General features: G+C 38.6%; 1 protein-coding gene across 2 annotated transcripts; it reads right to left on the reverse strand.

Moving 5' to 3' along the window:
* Nucleotides 1-501: 501 nt before the first annotated feature.
* Nucleotides 502-6,219, reverse strand: LOC306902815 (5-hydroxytryptamine receptor 3C-like). 2 transcript variants are annotated; one of them, XM_079471670.1, is made up of 6 exons: nucleotides 5,977-6,219; nucleotides 5,282-5,451; nucleotides 5,020-5,186; nucleotides 4,671-4,881; nucleotides 4,155-4,340; nucleotides 502-1,083 (listed from the first exon to the last, which is right to left on the reverse strand). In XM_079471670.1, exons 1-6 carry the CDS (start codon nucleotides 5,988-5,990, stop codon nucleotides 788-790), a joined length of 1,044 nt encoding a protein of 347 aa, XP_079327796.1. In that variant the 5' UTR covers nucleotides 5,991-6,219; the 3' UTR covers nucleotides 502-787. The 2 variants fall into 2 exon arrangements, with proteins under 2 accessions (XP_079327796.1, XP_079327797.1); XM_079471671.1 differs by lacking the exon at nucleotides 5,977-6,219 and adding an exon at nucleotides 5,670-5,821.
* Between the last annotated feature and the right edge of the window lie 20,950 nt (nucleotides 6,220-27,169).

Raw genomic sequence — 27,169 nt, forward strand, 5'->3', positions numbered from 1 at the left:
AATTATTCCCTTGATGGACGGTCTTTTAAAGACCCATTTTGTTTTCCAGAGCATTGTACTAAATGTGTATTTAGACTTAATGAGTATTTTCAACACCCATCAACTCTTCTTTAGATTGTAAGTTGTGTCTTCCTCTTTTCTCTTTTGTATTATATGTATAATTTTGTTTACATAATATTTAATCATTAATGAAAAAAATACATTTGTAAAACACAGTTACTCAAATCTCATTTGTACCGAATGGATTAGCCCTTTTCACATAGTGAACCCACTAAATTATGTTCACACAAGTCATAGTTTTGTGTCTTTTACTGGTAAGATATCATTAACACAACAAAATACCTGTAAACTGTGTGATTCATCAATCTGAAGTTTTTCAGTTTTTTTATTTACATTTTGGAGTTTGGATGACATTTCTTGTAATTATTAACCCAAATCAAATTTCTTTATATATATATATATATATATATATATATATATATTAAAAAAAATTGAAATCATGACAAAATTCAATTTATTTTCTTTGAAAATGTTGCATTAAATATGTTATTGAAGTACCACATATTCACAATTTATTTGTCAAATATTCGAACTCGGCTTATTTTATATAATTTCAAATAGAAACACAATTAAACAAATTTGAAACAAATATGAAATATAAAAGTGCAAGCTATCTTTATTACAGAATTATTACATTCCATTTCATGTCAAAGTACGTTCAATTAAATGAAATCTTATTTATGATACATATAAAACAGCTCGTTTCCATATTATATACCACATCTTTTTATACCAAAGATGCAGTAACATTGTACCAGTAGAACCAATAGACAAATATAGTGATGAAACTAACTGAGAGAAAGACGACGTACAGAATGAAAAGCAAACGGTCGATGACATGACCCAAACGCACCCATTCTTCTTCACTCTGATCGCTACTAAAATGTTTCTCGACCTGCTGAACAATGGACTGTAAGTCTCGGCTTATCTTCTTTAGTTCCTGAAGAGTGGGAGGAATCTTATGGATGGCTTCACCTTCTAAGATTTTAACAGGCTTGCATAGAACGGTCTTAATTCTGTATTCTGTAAAAAAAAAAGAGAGCTTGTTGATAAAACAACTTATCAAATGTATAAAAGTATAACCCCCCCCTCATTTCACTGTTTTTTTAACAGATTTTTAATATATTTTTGAAAGACAAAAACTTACAATTACAGAAAAAGAACACAAATTTATACGAATAAATCAGGAAACATGTAATTTTACATGGAAAATCGTCTCGGTTACAAGTGTATCCTCCGTTCCCTGATGGAGGGAACGAATCGTTGTGTTGAGAGACAGACTGTGGTTTGATTTTGAAAACCTATCATCTTCGAGAGGAATTTATAAATGCCAATGGGCTTTGCGAATGTCCCATGCACACCAGTCTCTGCCCCGTAAATACGGGTATAAAAGGAAGATGGCGACGGTTATTCAATCACCCTTTGGGCTGAGGAACCTGAGAGATATCTCCCGGTCGCTACAACGGGTCGGCGAAGCGTTGTGGCATGAAGACACGGCCCTTCAGTCGGTCTCTCGACATTGTGTTGAGAGACAAACTGGGAACCTATCTTTACACGCCACGGAGCTGAGCCATATCACAACCTCAAGCGGAGCGACACTGACTAGACTAGTGAGTCACAAGTGAGCGCTACTGCGAGACGTAATCTTCCAGTGGAATCAGTAGTGGTCATCAGTGGCGGCTGGTGAAAAATATTCTCGGTGGGGCTGTGCCATACTTTTTTGTTTCCGTAACCATCGCAATAAAATTTAACACAAACTGCAGGACAGCAGTGCTCAGTGAAATAGTCAGTAATTATTTAATGCCAATATTAAAAAGTTGAGGCATTCGTACACAAAAACATAAACATCATGATGCACAAACACAAGCCTTTTATTTGCATTTAAACTGAACTTGTAAACAATTGACTATTTCTACATATAAGTAACATCTTTTGGAAAGGCTGTTGGTGCCATTGGTAGTAAATAGGCAACACAATATGCATGCTGTCAGAACAGAGTGGAAAGTGGACAATAACATTAAATTATTATAAAGTTTATAGGAATTCTTACACTGTATAAAGGATGTATAATATAGAAATGGATATCAAGTGGCTGAACTCAAACCTTTGACTGGAAGAATAGCATAAAGTATTTTATGATCAAACTAAATGTAACTAATTGTTAATGTGCTCCAGAACTGCAACAATTAATTGATACAAAACATATATACAGTAATATTAGCAAACACACTATTAACATTTTTTAGAGTACCATATATAACTGAATGATTAGCCAAGCCTTCCTGGTGTACCAGCTACGGGAGAAGCCGCGCATATACTGCTTCCCTTTTTCGCTAGCCTGCTGTTTGATTGAGAGGTCAGGTTGATCTGGGCCCAGCTCTTTCACCCGAACTTTCTCCGACAAAGTTCTCCTCTCAAACGGATCTTGGAGGAGAGATTTCACCGAGTTAGGGTTGGGTCTTGGAGGAGTAACGTCCGCGCTCGCCATTGTCTTTTAATAAAAATGGCGCCCCTAGAGCCCAGTCCTTATTTTATCAGGGCTTGGGGCGATAAAATGATCGCCCTTCTTGGATTCTATTTAAGAACGCTGATTGGCTAAATTTTATGTCATACATTCATATCTTAAATTAGCAATTGGCTTAACTGCTACATAGACCCGCCTCCTTGGGGCGCTTTCTCTATCGCCCCAGAGCTGATGAAGCGGTCAGACAGGCAGAGGAAAGGTTGCAAATATGATTTTGTATCATATTTTACATGTATTACTGGGTGCATTCCATATTTAAAACACACAAATATTGACATACTGATGTTTTTCTCATTATTATTACTATTTTTGTTTTAATTGTTTTAATTGTTTTTTTTTGTGGCTTAAGGGGGGCGGCGCCCTAGCGCCCTCTATTGGCCGGCCGCCACTGGTGGTCATACTGAGAAGCCTGCACTGATGGTCATCATAGACAGTGGCGTTCGCCTCTAGTAGCGAGGCGCTGTCCGGAGCCGTAACACTGCTCTCCTTGTTGAAGAGTGTGTTACGGAGGCAACATCCTACCACAAGGGGAGGTTACATGTGGAGACACTAACATGGTCTCACCAGTGGGGAGAACAACATATGAGAAAAATGCGCCAGCCCGAGTAGGGGGGACAGAATCCAGGTGGGACAACCACCAGAGGGGAGGTCACAGATTCACCAACAGGGGAATCAGAAGTGAGGAAAATTCAACATACGGGGGGACCCAGCATGTGCGTCACTACGTATAGGGCAATAGCCCTAGTATCGGGATCGGGGTCCATCTGATGCCAGAAGGTCCTCATCCCTCTGTTAGGTCTGCCCGCTATGGAACGGTCTACCGTCGCTCATCGGGGACGAGTCAGGTGAGTGTGCCGGGGTATGGGTGATCTGCGAAGCCGAAGCTGCTGGAGCAACATCCATAGGTACCCCAAAATCACCACCGCTGCTCGCCAAAGCGGTCGACCTCGCCGAAGTGGCAGTCGAACTCGCCTGGGAAGCAACATTCACCAGAATGTGGCCAGCCGTGACCGCAACACCTAGATCGTCATGTTCTCAGAGCATGCCGGATCAACGAAACCCAACTCAGCATGCTTGCCAAGTATATGACGCAGGTATCATGACCGTCTGACTCAGGGATGAGCACAACGTCGAGAGACCGACTGAAGGGAAACTCAGTTTATCAAATTTCCTTTTTTAAAAAGATTTATTTTAGAGTTAATTTTTTCACGGTCAAAAACTGTAAAATTACTGAAAAAGACAAAAAAATTCCATAAAAAATTTTCAAACCATTTATTCTATTTCCTTATATCCTGTAATTTTACAGGAATTTTTTTTTTATTTCAGTCACTCTAGTCAACAGAATTTTTATTTTTTTACAAAAGATTTTTACAGTGTGAGATTTGCATTGGAGAATCTTTTAGTTGAGTAAACTATTTGCTTTAATATATTGTAGAAAATATATTTGTGCATTTAATACAAGTTAGACTCTATTCTTTAATGACACTAACATAGAAATGACTAGTTAAAATAAACTAAAACCCCTACAATCACAACAAACCATCATGCAGTTTTCCATGGTAAGACTCACCTTCCAGATCACAGTTTTGGTCACTCCTGCTTAAACAGACAAGTCTGGTGATGTAGTCGAGAAAAAGCACTTTGGCCCACTGCGGTAACGGCGGGTATCGACTGGAGCCACACAGAATATTAGTGATGAGAATCGTCTCCAGTAGACTTGCCACCATCAGCGCCAAGCAGAGAGAGAAAAAGGCATCTGATGAAAAAAAAAATACTTTTTATAAAAGTAAACTTGACCAGGTTATTAGAGGAGATGGGTTTTGAATTTTGTCATAGCCAGCCACAACTAGGGTCGTGTGATTTTTTTTTTGTGGTACTGGAAAAACGATTCAATAAAAGCCAGGCCTTGGCTGCTACTTGTGGACAGACACCTATCCAACCTTATCTCCTGGAATTCATAACTATTTTGCAAGGTGGCGATTTATCAGGATTTCTGTTATCATTTTGGTTCAGTGATGATGCAATAATAGACTCTGGAACTTGTCAACTTGTGGCTGGTTAAGACACAGGAAGGTTAAATACAGACTTATGAGAGGCAAGTTGTTTCCTGTGGCGGGCAGCAGGTCATTCATTAACAGCAGGAATACGGTGTAACCCAAGATGAGCGTCATTTTAAAGGCAGCTCGATCCGTGTTCTGAGGCGGCAGAAGAAAACTGAACAGATCCACAGCTATAAGGAAGCAGCTGGGAATCAAGAGGTTCACAATGTACATAGTGGGTCGGCGCCTGAGAATGATCTAAAGCAAGATAATAAAAACAATTTTAATTAGTTTAACATTTAATATAATCAAAACATTTCCATTAAAAATAATGACCTCATCAAATTAAACAATGTATCTGTGTTTAAATCGAACAGTTGTTCATTGGAGACTTACATGGTAAATGAGCAAATCGAATGAAGAATTTGTGATCTCCATTGGGAGGACATTCTTTTCACAAAGCATATTTATTAGTTCCCATTCCCCTTTAGTCGTCATCACATCTAGAGAATTTCTGAGTGTGATGTCCACTGACTCAGCAAAGAACATCTGAATATCTTCCACTGTGTGCAGGACAAAAATGACAACACATGAGAGATTTAAAGCCACAGTGATAGAAGTAATAAATGAAAAGGTACTGTATAAGGCGTTATCTTACCATAGAGTTTGTAGGAGTTGAAAGTGAATGTACAGTTCTGAATATCGAATGGGAAGGTATAGATGTCCAGGTTGCAGGAACTGATGACGTGAATTGGTAGATCATCCATTACTATACCAGTTTTAGTGACGTAGAGGTAATATGTGTCTGGGGCTCTGTTTTCATCCATACTTCAAAAAAAGTAAGACAAAGTTAGGGATATTTAATAAAAATGTAATAACACCTGATAACAGGTCTATGTAAAGCCACTACAGCGCTAGTTTAGCACAGAGAGTAACATGTAAGACATTAAAACCATTTCAATGCTCAAAACCTGCTTTAAAACACCAACTGTCACAGCAGTTTAAAGATTTCACAAATCTTGGAAAAATAAGTATTCCTAGTATACAAGGGGGTGTCCAAAGCCTGTGTAATGCCCTACAACCCTTCAAAGAGTTGACTTCAAGGGCTCAGCCCTGTGTAGGGAGTAGGGCATAGGGGTGCTCAGTTACGTTTGGAAATGCACCTCGTCTGCCTAATGAGACCATGATTAGCTGGTTCAGGTGTGTTTGATTCGGGTTGAAGCTTAAAAGGATCCGTGGGTATAGAGCGATGTATCGCTTAATATATGAACAATGGCATTTACTTTATAATTGTGAAATAAAAAATTTTGTAACTGTCACAGTAATCATAAACTTTGAACAAAATAATTTTACCTGGAGGCCGCCATTTTTTTTTTACGTCAAAATCTGTGATGTCAAATGGTTGCAACCTCAACCCGTTCTCTTTCGCAACAGCGAAGCACACAGGTTTTCCATATATAACACTAAAATATGACACGTAAAACATAAGATCAGATACATAAACACACAGGGACAGTAGGTGGCGGTATGTCAACTTGACACCAGCCAGCCTGCCTGCCATAAAAGAAGAACCCGTTCAGTATCAGTAAGCTGTTCAAGGTATAGCTTTAAACTACCGCTTTTAAGACATTTAAGACTATTTAAGACATCAGCATCCACCATAATTGTATACTTTATACATTATGTTAATATACTGATAAACACAATAATAAGATGCTTGCGGTTTTGGTTTTTTATTCAGTATTAGAGAACATGTGAATATTAGCCCCCATCAGTTTATGACAGAGAGAGACAATATGTAATGACGAGGCTGAGGCGGCGTTAAAATCCATTTGCGGATGTTTATTAGTATTAGGGTTTAGAGACAGAATCGTTAAGCCAGGCAATGGGTCAAGGTCACAGTAGCAGTCCAATCAGGCGACATACACGAGGGTAATCCAAAAGGCAGAAGTGTGTAAACAGGCAAGAGGTCCAAACACAATCATCAATCCAAAACAGGTTACCAAAGCAGAGGGGTAATCCAACAGGCGTGATCAGAAAAACAGGCAGAATCATACACAGAATAATCAGAGCGAACACAATCGATACGCTTGGTAAGGCAGATGAAACTGGCAATACTTCGCAACATGCAGACACAAGATCTCTTCCTAAATACTGTTCAGAACAGGAAATGAAAGGAGAAGCAGAGGGAGCGGTATACAGTCAATACTCCGGTGAGGGCTCCCTCTGCTGGCGTGGCGTTACACAATAACGTTAGACTACTGATGTTGATAAATCAACATCAAAAAGTCAAAATCTGGCTAAAACATCGTGTATATAATAAATTCGAAAAGAATTTGGTTATTAATATGCATGTTTGTATTGTTTCTGACAAACAGTATTAAAATGTATGAAAATACACCAAATAGCGTTTTTATTTTCATTCTTTCTAATTTTAGCATTATATATATATATATATATATATATATATATATATATATATATATATATATATATATATATATATATATATCATCCTACAGAACCTTATATTTACTGAAGAACTGATTAGTGTGTCTGTGTTTAGTTTGGCTCCCTAGCTGTGCGTGCACCAGTTTATGTCATCGAAAAAGAACATGGCGGCCTCCTTAGGTTAAAATGGTTAAAAATTACATTTAGGTTCTTTTTAAGAATGGAAAATATTTGGTGTGTTTCTAACGACAAATGCTAGTAGTGTAAGGCTATTACAGGGCATGGCATTAAGCCATACATCTCTCAATACACAGCGTTCCCTTTATGAACACTGGCCCTTCAGGACCAACTTTGGACACCCTGTAGTATACGCTACAATCCTTAAAGGTAACATCTAGTATTCAGTTACCACTGCATGAAGTAAACTTTAGCCTACAGTTAATTAACCTACTTTTATACTCACAATTCATTAATGACAATATCAGGCATCCACAGACTTTTTCTTGGCAGTGAGATTCTGTCCGTTCCGCATTCAACAGGATCCCAGCTCAAACCTTCAATATTCCAGAACTACAAACAAATACGAAATTCATCAGGGGTAAAATCTTACATGTTAAAGAGGGCTTAAGACAGATGCGAAAGGACTTACGACATACACCCAAAGGAAAGACTCAAATATTTGTGCTTTTTCATCCTAAAAAGGAATAAACAACAATCAGCCAAGCAGCATTAGTACATGACTCATACGTTTGTTTATCTATGACATACAGTATTCAAAACAATTGTCCAAGTGTTTAACAAGTACAATGTAACAACAACATTTCTATTTCTTTTTGTCTATACACTAACACTTTGAAGAACCACCAGTATCACATTTTCCCAATATTTATTATTTATTAACTTTTGTAATTTGACGAATCCTCAGCTCCTTTGGACACATGGATTCAAATAGTGGCCATCCAGTCTCTCCATCCTACTCTATTACATTAGCGATGGCGGTTACAGTAATTACGGGAGTTTACTCTGAGAAATAACGGAAAAATGCAAGTTTGACAGGAGACTCCTGGAACAAACAGGAATGTTGACAGGTACGTTCCCTCTTGTTTCGGCAAAAGGTAAGTCCCACCTGGTGCCAACAAGTCACCCATAACCTTTAAAATATTTGTTCCTCGGTGGTGTAATGAATTTCTAACTTGAACCCATTTTTCTTTTCAAGGTCAGTAGCTTGCCTCCCCTTAGAAATACAAAATGTGTATTATATTCGTGTACTGTACATGATAGCCACTGATAATGAAGACACTTACCACGTCTAAAATTCCAAATAAGGTGAAGGTCACACTGATGTTAGTGGGAGTTCGCGGGTGAAGAACTGGCCTCACTTCAGTTTTACCCAAGACACTGCCCCTCAGGGCAGTTAAAAGAGCGTCTGTCGTTGGTTCAGAACAGTTAATAGTCTCTGAATGTTTTATTAAAAGAGCTGTAAGAAGAAATTAATATATACAATTAATGTGTACAAATTTGGTTGATTAACATTTTAAAGGTTGAACTTGTGTCTGTACAGTAACTGTAGACATCAAATGAAAGGGCAATTTCATCATACCCTGCATTATGAGCCAGTAGATCATGAGATGGAGATCTGGAACAGTCTAAAATGATGATGTCAATATGTAATAAGCATGTAATACAAATATAGATTATAAACATAGCTTGATTATTTGTTCTTTTACACATGTTAACTTCTGGATGCTTCCACATATCTCATAGTGCCAATTTATCCAAATCTCAGATGTAGCATAAGAAGTGTGTTTTTTGTAAACAATCCCGTATTTTTACCCAAGATATTGTGGTACACGCGTCATTGTAGAATGATAGCATGGCATCCAATAATTGTTTTATTCAGCTATCTGCTACTGGAAGTCTGAACTCACTAAGTACAACTGAATGCTGCATTTTTCATCTGGTATTACCATAAAGCCGGTTAACTTACTGTCCAATAAATCTATAAACTGATTTCAGTATTTGTAACATGAAATTGGTTAATGTTCAATTGAATTTCCAGGTCCTTATCTTCAAATCAAATTTGACCACAAAATATCACCTGCCATAAATATCAAGTTTTACATTTTGCAATAGTTGAAAAAAAGCTTCCATTTGTAAATTTCATCCATCAACAGAAAAACCAATGATCAGCAATCCTACATAATTTATAAGTAAATGTTAAAATATGATGTTAACATTTAGTTGAATCCAAAGTCGTATCTGTTAACATCCATTTAAATGTTGAACAAATATGTACAAACTATGCAAAAATGTATTAATAAAATATAATAATATTAGTTTAGTTTTTATTATAAATGATAAATTATTAAATGTAACTAACCCTAAACCATACCCTAATCCTAACCCTAAACACAAAGTTTTGTACATAATTATTATAACTTTCTAAAGGGCATAAATACGCTGATAGCATGGACACCTTAAAATAAAGTCGAACAAGTTTGCATATAAACATATATTGCTTATTGTTAGCTCATGTTAGGTAATGCATTTACAAAGACTTTGTTGTAAATTATTAAAAAGTATTTACAGTAAACCAAAGCTGTAGATTGCATTTCTGTATCGGCAAGAATATCTTACCTTTTGTGTTGACAGCAATATTACAGCCATATCAGCTTCTTAGGAATAAGGAGGTAGATTTATTTTACAGTTTCATGCTGTTTGTAAGGATTCAAATGGAGTGTCATACCAACCTAAATACCAAAGTCTCAGAGCACAACAACATGCAAAGTACAATAAACCTGATGCAAAATATGATGGTTTTAATTTCCATATGAAAGACAGTGATGTAAAATCTACAAAATCAGCAACAGGTACAGAAGACTTTGTTTTTCAATAAAGTACTTAAATGTTTATAAAAAATAAAGTAGATGTGACCATATGCTTTCAAAATGTCTTCACCACAGTGATTGAATCTATTATACATTTTCAGAAAACTGAAGCTATTTTTTTAACTGCCGACACTTAAAATGTTCATGCATAATTTGTCCGTTTAAGATTATTCATTAAAATTACACTGCCTTACATGCATAAAATAGACTCACTCAATATTTTACTCACATACTCATAAATGTGATGATTATTTTGTAAACATGCCCAAAGAGCTCTGCAACATCTGCCAATACAGTACCTAAAATCATGTCAGTTTCCTGGCAATATGGCAATATTGTTTGATATTGTCAATAGATGTATATTTTCTTTTATAACAAGATTGTATTTTCTCCTTGTAGCAAGGTTCAAAGGAAACGAAGCAGGCCGAGGTTGGTTTTGACTACTGCTGGGCTTTATTTAGAAATTCTCAAAACATAGGACGTTGCGTCACACCCTTTCAAATCAACAAAAGCCCATAAATCGCTTTGCGAGCTGAATCTCTTTTTCTCTGAAGAGGTTCGATCATTTTCCTATGAGTAGTTCATCTCTCTCTCCACATTTCTGCTTCTCAGCATGTTTTATGCTCCCCAACGCCACAGGTGATTGTCATTTGCACTTGCGTCAACTACTCACCGCTCATCTCCCAGCTCTCTCTCCGGCTGCAGACCTCACTGAACCACGGAGAGAAAAGTTAGGAGAGTGTAATAGTGGCCTTGACCTGGGTAAAGGCCTGCTGGCACTGCTCTGACCACTGGACCGGATCTGGTGCTTCCTTTTTAGTGAGATCAGTCAGCGGGCTGGTGAGTTCCGAATACTTAGGCAAAAATCTTCTATAATAGCCCGCCAGCCCCAGGAACTGTCTCACCTCCTTTTTGGTCTTAGGTCTCGGACAGGTTGCAACCGCTGCAATCTTATGAAATTGGGGATACACTTGTCCGTGACCCAAGTGACCTCCACCTCCGAATTGCACACTTTTTCGGATTGGCCGTGAGACCAGCCTCCCTCAACGATCTCATAGCCGCCCTCAGATGCTCCATATGCCACTGCCAGTCGGTTCTCAACCGGGGGGGCGCGATCAGGCTACAGGATGGGAGGAAAAATACTGAAAAAAACTTGCAATTTTTTTAATCACTACTTTTTTAACTACTGTCATAAAAAGTTATAGTTTTGTATATACATAACTCCTGAATAAAAATTAAAATGTGTTTGGACAGATTTAACAAAATAGTATAGTGAGATGCAGGTGATAAGCGGTTTTATTAAGCGAGTCATCGAGTCATCGAGTCATCAAGAACGAGACAGATGTTTGTGAATGGGTCTTGAATCTTTAAATCAACAGATTCGTTCAAAACACTGAATCATTGAGTGTTGCTGTGAATCACACGATTGAGTGTTGCTGTGAGATGCGCTGCTGTGATCTTTGTTTGGATTCATCGGATCAATTTTCGCTGCTTAAAAACAAAATAGTCATTATTTCGTCTAAAATTTAAGTGACTTCATATGATTAACTTGTTAGTTGAGCTGTCATATGAAATCAGTGTCACATTTTCAATTGTGAGATGATGGTAAATTAAGTGATGGTCAATTGTCAGCTCTCTTGGTCGTCAGCTTGTGTGATGTATGTTGCTGAACTGTATTCAAATGTTATAAATATAAAAAAAAAAACATTTTTAAATTTAACTGCAGTAGGCCTATGTCAATTTAGTTTCTTTGTGTGTTCTGCGATCATAGACTTTAGAAAACGGCGCTCATTTGTTTGATTTCTCCTCGAGAAGCTGGTCAAGCAGGGCCAGATTAACACTTCACTGTACCCCGGGCAACAATATTCAAGGGCCCCATCATCACAACCCCAGGATCACCATAATCTGGCAAAATACAGAATAAATTACAGTAATACAGTCAATATACTCAATATTTCAATAACTAACTGCCATCAAGTGCATTTTGATGTACAGATGTGCAAATGCTTATAGAACTACAAATGCACCACTATGTTCTCTTGTCAAGACCACTCAGTCATGATGTTATGAAAACAAAACACATCGGGATCAGTATCATTTGGCAAAATTGACCCACTCCATAGTCACAAAAAATAATAAGCAACGACTTTCAAAGCATCCAATATTTATTTAACAACACATACTCCCAACACAAGTGCATAGAATTGATAGAGCCACTACAGAGGAAGTTCACAGACAAGACACAAACAAAAATCCATAGAATCCATCTCCTAGAATCAAGTAGCATTTTGGTCCTCAGCTCATTTTAAACAGAAATCACCGTCACCTCAGAATTCAATAGGATTATAAAGTTATAGTGCAATATAAACATTTTGAAATCTGCTGTTTTCTAGTGTTGTGGAATTTTCTTATTCCTTAATCAAGGTGAGTCAATTTTGACAAACGCAATATACAGAGACATCAGGTACTTTGCAAAGTATTTTATTGTCGTTTAATCTGCATCATAAGCAATGAGCATGGTGCAGAGCAAAGGCACTCTTTCCTTCTGCACCCAGAGTTTATATATTAAAACGTGAAAACCCCCTCCCTTTGCCCCCTAGCCAGAATCCCGAGCTGGTTTCCGAGAAGTGATGCCCGTTATTCCAAACAGAACATCTTGGCCTCTGCTCGAGGGCAAAGGCAGAGTGGTATGACGCGTATAGAGAAAAACATGATAACATAGAGAAGAAAACATAGATAGAAACTTCATAAACATATAGATAGACACATCAAGAAGCTAGACTAGAAAATTTCCATTACATTCCCCCCTTTTATCATATATGATAACCAAAATCTTTATACTTTGACCATGTAAGATGAGCAACGCCCTTTCTCTTACAGGTTTCATTCTTCTATCTAAACAATTCTTAAAATCCCACTAGAATTGGTAACACCGCCTGCTTCAGCCCCACTCCCCAACTTTAGCAATTCCACCACTTCAACAGGCTGTTCAGTCATATCATGAATGTAGAAACAACAACTGACCCTGAGCATTTTACACACACAACGCTTTTCTCTGCGGTGATCACATCTAAAACTAACCTACCCTGCAATCCTAATTCCCTACTTCCAAACTGTTCAATTCTGTACTTTACTTACCACCTGGTTCTCTGCACTGTCTTTTCTTCGGCCTTGTTGGTACAGTTTGCAACTGTCAACAGGGTTGTGACTTCGCAGGGTGACCCTTTAGCCTCTTCCGGTCCTCTAATTTCAGAAGACTAACTTTCCATGCCTGCTCGAGTTGCATACACCACTAACAACTGTCATTCACTCCAATATTGCCTTTCTCATACCTACGTTTGTCTCTCCTGGGTCTATCCATGTTCTAGCCTCTACTCCTTGTGCCTCTTCTTCTGCCTGCTCTGCGGCCTGAAAATTCCTTGGCTGCACTGATATCTGAACCTTCTGACCTGTGTCCTTTATCTCCTCAATCTCATACACCAATACTGACCTGCTTAAACCTTCATCACTTGCTTAAACCTTCATCACTTGCTTATTCCCACTCTTATTGGGAAGTTCCTCCCGTTACCTCATATTTAAAACACTTTCTTTTGCCTTTTTATTTGGCCGTCCCAGGGGACATAATGGCCCACATTTTAAATTTTGTTTCCTTATCCACCACATCACCTGAGGTACACGTACCTCTACACAAATACATATTTGTTCCCCAGTACCTAGCAGAATTAGGGTAACACTGTCCCTCCCCATACCATTTTATTAAACTTGGAATATAGTGTTGCACAAAAAAAATTCTATAATCTCTAATTTCTCGGGGTTCGATGCATCCCCGACTTCGAACAGTTGATTCCCTTTGTCTGCACGACCATTGCGAAGAGCCATACGGTTGGAGTTGCCCCTCCTTGGACACCTTTTTGCTGTGGGAGGTGTGTCTTTCCTACGACTTCCTGGAAGCTATGTAATGATTTGTCAGCTCCATTTGCTACTGCTCTTTTGACCTGCACAAACATTTTGAGAGCAAAAACACAAAAACACATTGCCTTGTAACATCCCCCCTTTTGACGCGTGGTCTAGGCCATGCGTCAAAATCGCAAAAGCAGGGAAAAAATGTTTTGGCAAACAGGTGAAGCACATTGTCTGTGTATTTACATTCAGCTGGTTCCGCAAAATGTTTGCATCTCTGCAAGAGAAAAAATTTTGTTAGTGATTTCTGGAGACAATCTGTCTGTGGCTCTGATGTTGCTTGCTTTGGTGCAAGGTCAGCTCGTCGGCTTCCTGCAAAAATTGTTTCAGATACAAAAGTGTGTGTGTCACAGTCACACACAACAATGGCAATTGGTAGAAGAATGGCAGATAGCATATCAGCAACCTGTGTGTGATTAAGAATGTTTTTACCATCAGCTTTTACAAAGTTTCTGTGTTTACACAGTGTGCCAAAATCATGAGTTACAACAAATGCATTTCTACTATCTGTGTGAATGTCTACATTTTTATTCTTTGCTAATTCGCATGCGCGTGTGAGTGCAATGAGCTCTGCTGTCTGAGCAGAGAAATGGTCCCTAAAAATGATATCAATTGCTTCTTTACTTTTGGACTTGCGATGTCTGTAATTGCAGACACGCTTTGCGGACAGCTGTCTGCCGCGGTCAGTAATTTTGTGACCCAAAAATGAACAAATCATTTTGCCAGCTGGACTTCGGAAACATTTACTTTGTGTTCTTTTCTCTTATCTTTTAAACTGGAAACAAAGGCCTGCGCACCGGTAAATTTGGGCATGGCACAACTATGCCTTTATTTTTTAATCTTTTTAAACTCATTAAATATTGGCCTTATGCCATTAAGGTCTTCTGATTTTAGGCTTCTGTTTTGAGGGGGTATTGCTGTTTGCGTGGACGAAAATTACCCTTGGGCGTTATCACAACAGGTTCACAGTTCCTAATCAACCAAACATAATATTTTCCTGTTATCAACAGTTGAAAGGGCACCTTTCCCAAAATGTATGGTATGTCAATACTCATCATTAATCTTTTTGTGTGTGAAAACACTTCAAGTCCCCTTGTTGCTGACAGACAGGCATGATTCTCACGATGGGCGTGCAACAAATTTGAATATTGCACGTCATCCCTTTTAACCCATTCTATGGCGTGCGCATATTTGTCAGCAAAACACCCACATCTCCCCACACCATTGTAATCAACGTCATGAGGCTCTGTGAGGCAATACTTTCTACATCGTACTTACGTAATTCAATATTACATCGTACAGCTGTACGAGCGCTGCACTCGGGTCGTGTTGGTATCATGCTCAATCTGTCATCATACACATTATGACTCTGCCCAGCAAATGAATCGGGCAGCAGTCAGACATGAGAGACCTGTGTTGAAATTTGACACTCCCCAACTCACATTGCACCCTTTTGACATAAATTATTTTACATTAGAGCCACTAGCATTTAGGGAAAACACAGCTAGTTTAGACTCTGGCAAATTTAAACACTTCTTGTGAATCACAGTAGGCTATTTGTTGCCCCTGAATCTATCAAAAATTCAAGCGGTTTGTTGCACACAAGCATTGTGCATTTTAGCAAAGTTCAGAAAGCGTTTTCATTCATCATGGAATGTGAGCTAAGCAGATCTTCGTTGCATACAGTAGGAAAAAGCATTTCTTCATTGCATATGCTAAGGGAAATCATACTCACCACCCTCGGAATGATGCCTCACCTCCTCACTTCCATCTACCTTTTCTCTTGACCTCCGTGATCTCCGAGGCTCAGGACAATCTTTCCGCCAGTGCCCCAATCTTTTGCAGTTAAAACATTTTTCTGGATCATAATCAACAGAGGGTTTAAAACCTCCTCTCCCTCGCCATCTTCCTATTCTTCCGTGTTCTCCTCCGATATTCATTAGAGCCATGTGGAGTTCTTTATCTTGTGTGTTTTTCTTCTGAAACTGTTTCTTGTCTGTTTGTCTTTCGGCGTGTACAGCATGACGGACGATCTCGCTCATTCTCGCACGATCTGGCTCGATGCATGATTTTTCCATTTCTCGTCTCAGCTCTTCTCTGAGGTTCCGCAGAAAAGCGGATCTGAGATGTCCTTCGAACGGACCAATGTCTGGTCCGTCTGCATCAGGTTGAAGTCCAGAATGTTCTTTAAATACTTCCTCCACAGGCCATTTACACTGTAGCTTTCTTAGGTCAGATGGTTTCAGTTTGACTTTCAACAGTCTCTCTAATTCTTTCATTGAGGGTGAGAATTCTTTGCAAAATGTCAAAAGTTCTTTACGTCGGTGCTGGTTGCGCTCTTTCTTGCTTTTGACGCACCACGGGCTGCGGTGGAGACGGCACTTGTGCTGGTGGAGACACTGGTGGGGGCACTGGAGCTGCTTCGATCGGGTTCAGATGTCGGTGAGGAGGGACACAATCATCCTCCGGTTGGTGTTTAAGTCATAGATGGGGGTAAAGAAGACAGAGGGGTTAAATCATTATATTCAAGCAAAACAGGGTACAATGGAGTTTTCGGTGGTGGCAGTTCTTCCAATGCCATTTCTTTAAAAACATAGTCACGTCTATTAGCTTCCCTCTCCCATAACTCTAAACATTTACACGCTTCATCATATTTTTCCCTTTCTCTTTTGGACATTTTAAATATGTCTTTTTTCCCCATGTGTTCTCTTATTTTCTCTAATTTTGTGGTACTAAATGTACCGTTTTCTGGAAAGTTAGCTTTTTCTATTAAATAGGGTACACCTTGTAAACTTCCCGTTCCCCACCTTTTCCTCATTTCTCTGTATGTTGGTTTATCCATAATTCTGAATAGTCTCCCAGACTGTTTAGAATCTATCTCGATTCTGAGTAGTCTCCCCTCTTTAACTGTCTTAAGCAGTCCTCCAGACTGTTTAGAATCTATCTTGATTCTGAGTAGTCTCCCCTCTTTAACCAGACTGTTTAGAATCTATCTTGATTCTGAGTAGTCTCCCCTCAGACTGTTTAGCGCTAAGTAGTCTCCCCTTTCTTCTTAGACTGTTCAGAATATTTTCAACTCACCGTTTTTCACTTTTGTGCCTTGCACTGAGTTCTTTTGGGATCACGTCAGCCTGGGGTCCGGAGTAGAGTTCTCTCGTCCCTGTATGGGGTTAGAGCTGGATTTGCTATGTCCAGGATGATCAGTCAACTCTAATCCGTTCTCCATCAGCCTTGTGATCCCATACCTCGTCGTCAAATTGTTGTGGAATTTTCTTATTCCTTAATCAAGGTGAGTCAATTTTGACAAACGCAATATACAGAGACATCAGGTACTTTGCAAAGTATTTTATTGTCGTTTAATCTGCATCATGAGCAATGAGCATGGTGCAGAGCAAAGGCACTCTTTCCTTCTGCACCCAGAGTTTATATATTAAAACGTGAAAACCCCCTCCCTTTGCCCCTAGCCAGAATCCCGAGCTGGTTTCCGAGAAGTGATGCCCGTTATTCCAAACAGAACATCTTGGCCTCTGCTCGAGGGCAAAGGCAGAGTGGTATGACGCGTATAGAGAAAAACATGATAACATAGAGAAGAAAACATAGATAGAAACTTCATAAACATATAGATAGACACATCAAGAAGCTAGACTAGAAAATTTCCATTACACTAGCAAAAACAATAAACAAACAAAATTGACAGCATTTTCATGGAGCCAACACAAGGAAAAAAATTATCAAATGCAGAATCATCTGCTCCTAAACTCTTTTGAATTTGTTTTAACGCAGAAAACAATCTTTCACATCACAGTTCAACAAGACAGGCAAGGGTTGAACATTTTAGTGCAATATAAACATTTGGAAATCTGTCCAATACACAATTTGAATCATGTTTAAATTTGAAATGCTTGATTTCATTTGGCAAACACATCTTACACGAGCATTTTTCTCGACTTTGAATGTGAAACAGGGGCTGCTCGCAGACTCGACGAGCGGTTAAGATGACGGTTAGACTCGAGACCCATCACCGCTTCCCTCAATGTCGCACTCGCAGCAGAATCCGGGTCGTAGGATGAAGATGCTGCTGGGGCTCTTCGCTCTCGGGGCCGTGAACATTAGCTAGCGCCGGCAGTGAAGAAATGTCCTGGCTAGCTGCTGAGCTGTCCTCGTTGACGGATGTTGCCTCAGCAGACTAGTTGCTAACGTTTACTAGCGTAGAGAAATTCCCTATTTTCGGTATATATTAAACATTTTCTGCGTTCCTGATATCCTTCTCCCTTTTAAATTTCTGATAAGCGCTCCCACTTATCTACTCCATGTTTGCATTTTTTGAGTCGTGTTGTGTTGTAGGGCTTGCCGTCACGCGACCGGCTCAGTGCACGTTGATTGGTGTTACCGCCCGCGGGGCCCTTTAGAGGTCTAGGGCCCCTCATCAAGCACTGATTATAACACAAACAAATCATCCTCCTGGCGACTTTTTTTGTCAAAAGAGACAAATCCAGTGACTTTTACTGGTGTTTTTGGAGACTTTTGTGGTGTTTGGAGACTCGAAAGCACAAATCACTCTGAAGTTAAGCCTACTGTGCCTCTCCCGTCCAAAAGCAAGGCGGTTAGTCTCTCAGTAGCCTCGCGCAGCAGTCCCAGCCTGAAGTCAGAGCAGAGAGAAGACACACACCCCTCCGCGTCCAGGCTGCAAATGAATCGCGCATGCGCATGGCCGCCGCCGTTCTCGCCCTGGGTGTGTAAATGTTCACTCACTCTCACACAAAAATAAATCACTGAATTTAAATTGACTCGCGACATAGCTCTCAATTCACTCTAGTCTAGTCTCTTGCCAAGTTCGCTTGTGCCAGCTCTCGCTAGTCTGTTATCAATCTCGATTTACATACGAGCCTTTACTACAAAATCCCAACAGTCTTTTTAAACACTAAACCCACAAACATTCTTGTTAAAGATTAGATAAAATCTCAGCCCTAGCCAGTCATTTTTTTAACTGCTAGGCAGTAGCTACACTTAGCTAAAACTACCCACGCGACTAAGACACACACACACACACACACTGACGAGGACTACAATCCTTAAGTATTAAAATAAAATCTGATTTGTCTTCAAAATTATTATTTTGTTCGTTTAATTAAAGATCGTGCTTAAGTCCCGACTGATTAGCCCCTGATACGTCTCTCAACATAGCCACACACATAGTTACATATTGCCTAAACTTTATTGAAAACACATAACAAAAATGGAGAAATTTCTTGTGAGGACCAACAAGCCAACCGACACACCACCAGCTGCAAAAAGGTTCGAAGGTATGATGAAGCATACAGTTTACAGTCACGGCTGATCTGAGACCTCAGTGTGTCGTGTGTGCCGAGGTGCTAGCAAACGACAGTATGAAGCCCTGCAAATTAAAAATGCACCTCGAATCAAAGCATGCTGGCATTAAAAATAAACCGGCTGAATATTTTAAAAGAAAGCTTGATGCCCTCCCTCAGCAACAGGCAACCATATCAGTGCACAGCACTGTGTCTACTCTAAACAGTGTTTGGAGGCACGTATGTAGTGGCCAAATCGGTAAACTGGGTAAACCGCATTCTGGGTAAACCGCTGGACGAATCCACTGCTGGGCAGGCACAGCTCCTCTCCTCAGGTATCTGCGGGACAAGGCGATTGAGGAGGATGTCCTGTTTTGCCGGCCTCTTCAGTCGCACACTACAGGAGAAGCCATTTTCAAAGTCTTGGATATTTTCATCCGTGAAAATGGTTTGGCTTGGGACCGATGTGTTGGCCTATGCACGGATGGTGCGCTGGCAATGACAGGCGTGAACGTGGCCTAGCTGCTCGCGTTCAGCAAGTAGCTCCACTTGTGAAATGGACACATTGCATGTTCCATCGCGAAGCACTAGCTGCTAAAAAAATGCCGGGTCAGTTTGACTCCGTGCTGAACAAATCCATGAAAATGATAAATCTCATCAAATCACGTCCGCTAAACTATCGCTTGTTTGGGGTCAGGGCACAAACAGCTGCTTCTGCACACTGAAATTCGCTGGCTCTCCAGGGGGCGGGTGTTACAGCGGTTGTATGAGCTGCGAGAGGAGGTGAAGAAATCAATGTTTTTGACAGAAATCAAATCAGATCTGGCGAAGCATCTGGATGACACTATGTGGCTTGCGTCTCTGTCCTATTTGGTCGATATATTTGACCGCTTGACTGGCCTCAACCTGTCTTTGCACCATGCCGCGAAACTCATATTTTGCTCCTTGCAGACAAAGTGCACGCCTTCACACAAAAACTAGACCTCTGGCATGGTCGCATCAGTCGAGGGAACTGCGACATGTCCCCCAGCCTTGCAGACTTCATCACTGATGCAGGCACATCACACGATTTCTCCTCCCTATTTCAATCAGCGTCTGAGCACCTGTCAGCAATGAGAAAACAATTTGCTAAGTACTTTAAAGAGGATCATCGCTCTTTTGCGTGGGTTCGAGATCCGTTTGTGTGCACAGCAAACGAGCTATCAATTGATATGCAGGAACAGCTTATTGAGCTGAAGAGTGACAGTAGACTGAAGGAACTCTTTAGCTCCTGCCCTCTTTCGTTATTCTGGGCAGCATTGATGCAGGAGTATCCTGAACTCTGTGACGTCACCTTGAAGATTCTCCTTCCTTTCGCGTCGACATATTTGTGTGAGGCAGGATTCTCAAAAGTGACTGCCTTTAAAACGAAATTCTGACTCGTGCACAAATCGAGGATGATTTGAGGCTATGTTTATCAAACATTGAGCCAAGAATTGAGGATCTTTGCAAGGCAAAGCAGGCTCAGGTCTGACATTAACATCACCTACCTGCAAGCTTCTGTAAAAATTGTAGATGATGCCTACTATTAGGCCTAGTAATAATAACAATAATGAAGCATAAATTAATATAAGAGGTCTGGTGCCAATTCCCAATTATAGCAATAGCCTAGTAATGATAATAGGCCTACTGATGATAATAATAATAATAACAACAACAACAATAAAGCATGTTACCTCATATAATTAAATAGCAATAGCCTAGCAATGATGGTAGGCCTACTACTACTCATAATAATAATAATAAGAATCCCTGCAAGCTCACATTAGAAGTCTGGTGCTACTGCCAATTATAACAATAACATAGTAATTATAATAGGCCTACCTACCGCTACTGATGATAATAATAATGTGGGCCTAAAAATAATAGCCTAGGGCTATCTATCAGGTCGGTCGGTCGATCTAAATGCAAGGCGGTGTGGTTGGTGGGTGGGTGGGTGTGTGGGGTTTGGGCCCAGCTTGCAAAAGGTTGAGAACCCCTGCTATAGATTATGATATCGTCTAGATATGCAGCGGCATATGTCACATGGGGTAAGAGGATACGGAGACGCTGAAATGTGACCGGTTCCGCGAACAACCTGAACGGAAGTGTGACGAATTTGTGTAATCTGAACGCTGTTTAGATAGCGGCAATAGGGGGATCTGCCAGTGTCCTTTTGTTTAATCCAACGTTGAGTAAAAACGAGCTGTGCTGTATTTGAAGAATTAGAAACAAGCAATGCTATATTCTATTTTGTTAAGGATTTTATTATTTTATTAGGCCACAATTGTATACGAACATTAATTTGCATTCTGTAACCATTGATACAACTTAAAATGAACGTAAAGTGTCACCGCTATGCTTTTGATTTCAGTTAAACAATGATCAATAGACATAGTTACAGTGTATTTTTAAGGCCCATAAGGACACATTTGACAAATCATTGACTATTTGATGATTTAGAAAACAAAAGTGTGAAGCATACAATCTTCAGCAGTTGTAAAGTTATAATACAGTGCAGAAAATGTTAATGGGAACAATGTGGTCTGAATCGCAGTTATAGCCCAGATAGCACAGTAACATCTGTAAGATGTCTGCTAAAGATCTGTATGTCTGAAAATCATCTGCTGTGTAAAAACGTCTAAGAAAGAGCAGTTTTATAAACATCTTACAGACATCTTCTAGATTTCTATATGACATCTGACATTAGATACATATTGCAAATGAGCAAACAATTAAATATATGTCTTGCAGATAGATGCCAGATTAAACACAGTCTGATTAAAAGTTTACAGAACTATTGAAGACATTCACAGAGTATTTCAAAGTGCTGGTTGCAAAACCCTTGCAACAGCCGAGCGCACATATAGCTTTGATACATTTGTTTATACCAAAGAAGCAGTGACATTGTACCAGTACATCCAATATACAAAAATAGTGATAAAACTAACCACAAGAAAGACAGCATACAGAATGAAAAGCAAGCGGTCGATGACTTGACCCAAATGCACCCACTCTTCTTCAGTCTGATTGCTATTAAAATGTTCATCGACCTGTTGACAGATGGAGAGTAACTCTTGTCTTATCTTTTTCAGTTTTTGAATGTTGGGAGGAGTCGTGTGGACGGCTTCAGTCTTTGGGATTTTAACAGGAACAAAGCGACTGGTCTCATTTCTGGACTCTACAGGTAAAAGGTAACTTGACATAAATTCGCTTTACAGTTTAGAAAAAACGTGATAATACTGTAGAGGAAATGATCTTTACTATATCGTTTTCAACAAAATTTGGTTTGGTAAGACTCACCTTCCAGATCACCATTTTGGTCACTCTTGCTTAAACAAACAAGTCTGGCAATGTAGTCGAGGAAAAGCACCTTGACCCACTGAGGTAACGGTGAGTATCGACTGGACCCACACATGATATTAGTGATAAAAATCGTCTCTAGAAGACTTGCCACCATCAGCGCCAAGCAGAGAGAGAAGAAGGCATCTGAAAAGACATTGAATATAAATATAAAGACAATTTGAAAAGGCAAGCGTGGTTTAAAGGTACATTGAATGTTTAATACAGACTTATGAGAGGTAAGGTGTTTCCGGTGACGGGCAGCAGGTCATTCATTAACAGCAGGAATACGGTGTAACCCAAGATGAGCGTCATTTTAAAGGCAGATCGATCCGTGTTCTGAGGCGGCAGAAGAAAACTGAACAGATCCACAGCTATAAGGAAGCAGCTGGGAATCAAGAGGTTCACGATGTACAGACTTGCTCGACGCCTGAGGACGATCTAAAGCAGAAGAAACAAAATGGAGCACTTAATGTCAAATTTTATACAGTGTACGTGACTTTTTTATCTGGAATTGTTAATATGATCATACGTGGTATATAAGTGCATCAAATGCACTGTTCACTTCGTCTGGAGGTACCCCAGGTTTTTCAGCACGCATGTCGACTAGCTCCCATTCTCCCTTGGTAGTCATCACAGACATGGATTTCTGAAATGTTGCCACCACTGTTTCAGGAAAGAACAACTGAAGATCCAGCACTGAAGAGAAGACAGACTGGACTCATCTCACAGGCAGTAATAAGTGAACATTTCCCCTTCAGTTGAGTTCACTTACCCGTGTGCTGGTATGAATTAAAGGTGAATGTACAGTTCTGAATATCAAATGGAAACGTGTAGATGTCCAGGCTACAGGAACTGATGACATGAAATGGAAGACTGTCGTGTATCTTGCCGTTATGATACACGTAGAGGTAATATGTGTCTGGAACTTTGTTCTCATCAATGCTGTAAAGTAAAAAATGGCAGTGTTAGGTAGAGATATTAGTAATGTTATTTGTCCTAATATTGATTCAAAACATCCTTTTGTTTTAAATGACATTAAAAAACTTTAAAAGTCTTAAGCCATAGAAAATGTTCTCGGAGAGCATTGTATGAGACGCTATTTGTCAAAAGTTGAGAACGTGTGTGTGAAGTGAACCACTTTTTCGGTCGTTATTTAAAATGTAATGTGAACATTTTAAAGATTTTGACAAAACTGGTGGTGTTGTGTACATTAACAACAGCTGTTTAAATAAAAACAAAAAAATACACACGAGGGCCTAATTTTCTAAGTTTTATAACATAGATAAATGGTTGACAGTGTCCACACTATGTAAACATTAAATCAAGCTACAGGTCCAGATGTCGATACAGTAACTCACAATTGATTGATGACAATATCAGGCATCCACAGTTCTTCTCTCGGCAGTGAAATTTTTTCTGTTCCACATTCGACAGGATCCCACCTTAAACCTTCAATAAACCACGACTACAAACAACAGTTTTATAACTAATGTAAAACACATTATAAAAGTACATGAACTGAATAATACTTATTGAAAAACAGTTTTCAGTGGGACTTACAATATCCACCCAGAGGAATGTGTTCAACTTCTGTGCTTTTTCATCCTAAAAAGTCAAAAATGTTGTATTTTGGTCTAGCAAACAAGTGACGTTCAAGTTTGAATAATTATTATAGTCACTTTTAAAATAATGCGGTAGTTACATTCGTGTTATCAAAAGGTTTTATGCGAAAAAGAATATGCGACCCGAAAATCTATGTAAATAGTTGTTTTTAATCATTTTTGTTGAGCATGCAGTCTCCAGTGTGCAATGAATGTTAATGATGCGTGCCATAATGGTCAGAGTTGTTGTCAGAAAGAATCAGAATGGATGTAACTTACCACGTCTAAAATGCCATATAGAATGAAACTCAGATTTATGTTGGTTGGAGTGCTGAAGTTAAAAACTGGCCTTATTTCAGTTCTGTCAAAGATGCTTTCCTTCAGTGCACTTAAAAGTGAGTCTGTAGTGGGTTCGGAGCAGTTCACGGTCTCTGCTGATTCTACTAATAAAGCTGTAGGAACAATTAACATTAAAATTAACATTAACATCATATCAGGTGCAAATAACAAGTATACGATGATCGATTGCATTGTCAATATATCCGTATGCAATAATCTGTTAATGGTGCTTTACCACTTTAAAAGATGTGTTTAGAATTCTTTGTTACTTTAAGGACATGAGGTGATTGGTAATTATACATTAAAAAGCTATGTTAAAGCATAGACTTTGAATATTAATGTTAAAAGTCACATTTATTTCTAAACCGCTTTTTACAATTTGCATGTTTGCAAAGCAGCTATACACAGAATACATGTTTTAAAACAGACAATAAAGGTATAATAAGCTTTATAATTATTAATAATAACAATAAAGGTATACTAATAGTTAAAACAGACAATGAAGGTATTATAAGATATATTATTATTAAATAATTATAATATAATAAAGGTATACTATAGCTAAAACACACAATTAAGGTATTATAAGATATATTATTATTAAATAATTATAATAATAATAATAAAGGTATACTATAGCTAAAACAGGCAATGAAGGCATAAGATTTATTATTATTATTCAATAATTATAATAATAATAAATATATACTAATAGCTAAAACAGGCAATGAAGGTATCATAAGCTATATAATAATATTGTTGTTATTAATAATTTTAAAAACAACAACAATAATAATTACAATAATAATCATAATATAAGAAAGGACCAACAGTCTCTAGACTTAAAATGTACACTTGAATTTGCAAAAACAAAAGTAATTTCATCTTACACTGTGTGATGAGACAGAAGATCATAAACTGGAATGCTTGAACAGCCTAGAATAATAATATCAATAGTCACAAAATTCGCTTCAATAAGTCAATCTTACCCTGTAGGTTTAGTTAACTATCAACACCACCACCATACACCAATAAAATGGATAAGATTATACAAAACAAGCCTGGTCTTGTTTACTACTTTATATTTACTACATATAAGAATTTGTGTATAAAAATTTAAAAATTAGTAGAATAAAATAAAATAATAAAACACTGTACAGTTACATTGTTATAACAGAAAAGCTCCATGACATATTTCAAAACGATGTATTACCTGTGATATTGGATGAAGTATTCCAGCCATTGGTGTCTTAAGAAAGTGAAAACAAATTCCAAACTTGATCTTTTACCTCACAGTTTCATCATGTCTGGTCTGACAGTCCATTTGAATCCTCACAAACTATATACCAAAACTGATTTGCTTACACAAACCTGAACTGACAGAAACTTCATACCTTAACATTTTAATTCACTCTTTCATGCCAGAAAACAGAAGCAACTGCATGCAAAACACAATATGCATGCTGTAAACCCTCAGTCAAAATCAGGTGGTTTCTGTGGTACGCCGTGCTGTTTTTCATATGGAGGGCTACACCAAATTTTCATTTTGATTAAACAAATAGTTTATCAATGAAGTACAGAATCTAATAATAACTAATGTATTATCTTTGTTTTGTATTATTATCTTTCACGTACTATTTTCTCTGTAAAAAATAGCTACCGAGGTACGGTGGAATAACCAGGTCAGGTGATGTCTGTTTATTTGTTAATTTAGCAACTGTACTAAATAAAAACCTTGGATTGTGCTTTTAATGCTTTTAGTGCCTCTTTATAAAAGTTTGCACTCTTTCCATGCAATTTTAAAGACCTCTAATTGGGTTTGTTTCCATTTGCGCTCCAGTTTACGTGTTTCTCTTTTATGGGCTCGAGTGGTGCTATTGTACCATGGTGCTTTATTTTTCTCAAACCTTTTGGTTGCATATACTGCTATCTATTGGTCATCATTACACATCATCTCAATCTCAAAAATAGATTTGTTGGAAAGCCTGTGTTATATGACAACAAGTTGTCAGGGTATGGTATTTATTTTCTTCCTGTTTGTACCTTCTCATGGTAGGGTCCCAAAACAATCCATCCGCAGGTGTAGTCCAGACAGATCATTCCTGTACAGCAGCAGAAACGTAGGACCTTCGGTAAAGCTGCTCGCATGGTGAGAATAAGCACCTGTGTTGTAATAAAACACATTTTATTGGTTTGATATTTGATCAGTGTTACACAAAATCAACACTGTTGTATAAAAACACATGCACTTAACCATGTCATAAAATGTCATCACTTTGCATAACTTACATTGTACTTCTGGAAGTATCCAAGATATCTGATGATGCCCACCCAGACCAATTAAGTCGATGTGCGCAGAAAGCTACTGCATATGCCATAACTTGAACTTTGTGGATAAAACGTCAAAAGGAATGATTTATTAATACCAGTAACAGGTTCTTCTAGTTAATACAGTTTGAACTTCTGTAAAAATAGATGAACTGTTATGACATGAATCACTTGAGCATCATATTATTTGCAATAATGCTTCTAAAATACAACATTGAAGACTGATGAGAGAATCGACATAACGCATTTGGGCAGTTCCAGCACTATGGATGTGACATTTTCAATCAAAACTTGAAATATAAATTAG

Source organism: Barbatula barbatula (assembly GCF_947034865.1).
Source record: "Barbatula barbatula genome assembly, chromosome: 13".
Classification (NCBI taxonomy): domain Eukaryota; kingdom Metazoa; phylum Chordata; class Actinopteri; order Cypriniformes; family Nemacheilidae; genus Barbatula; species Barbatula barbatula.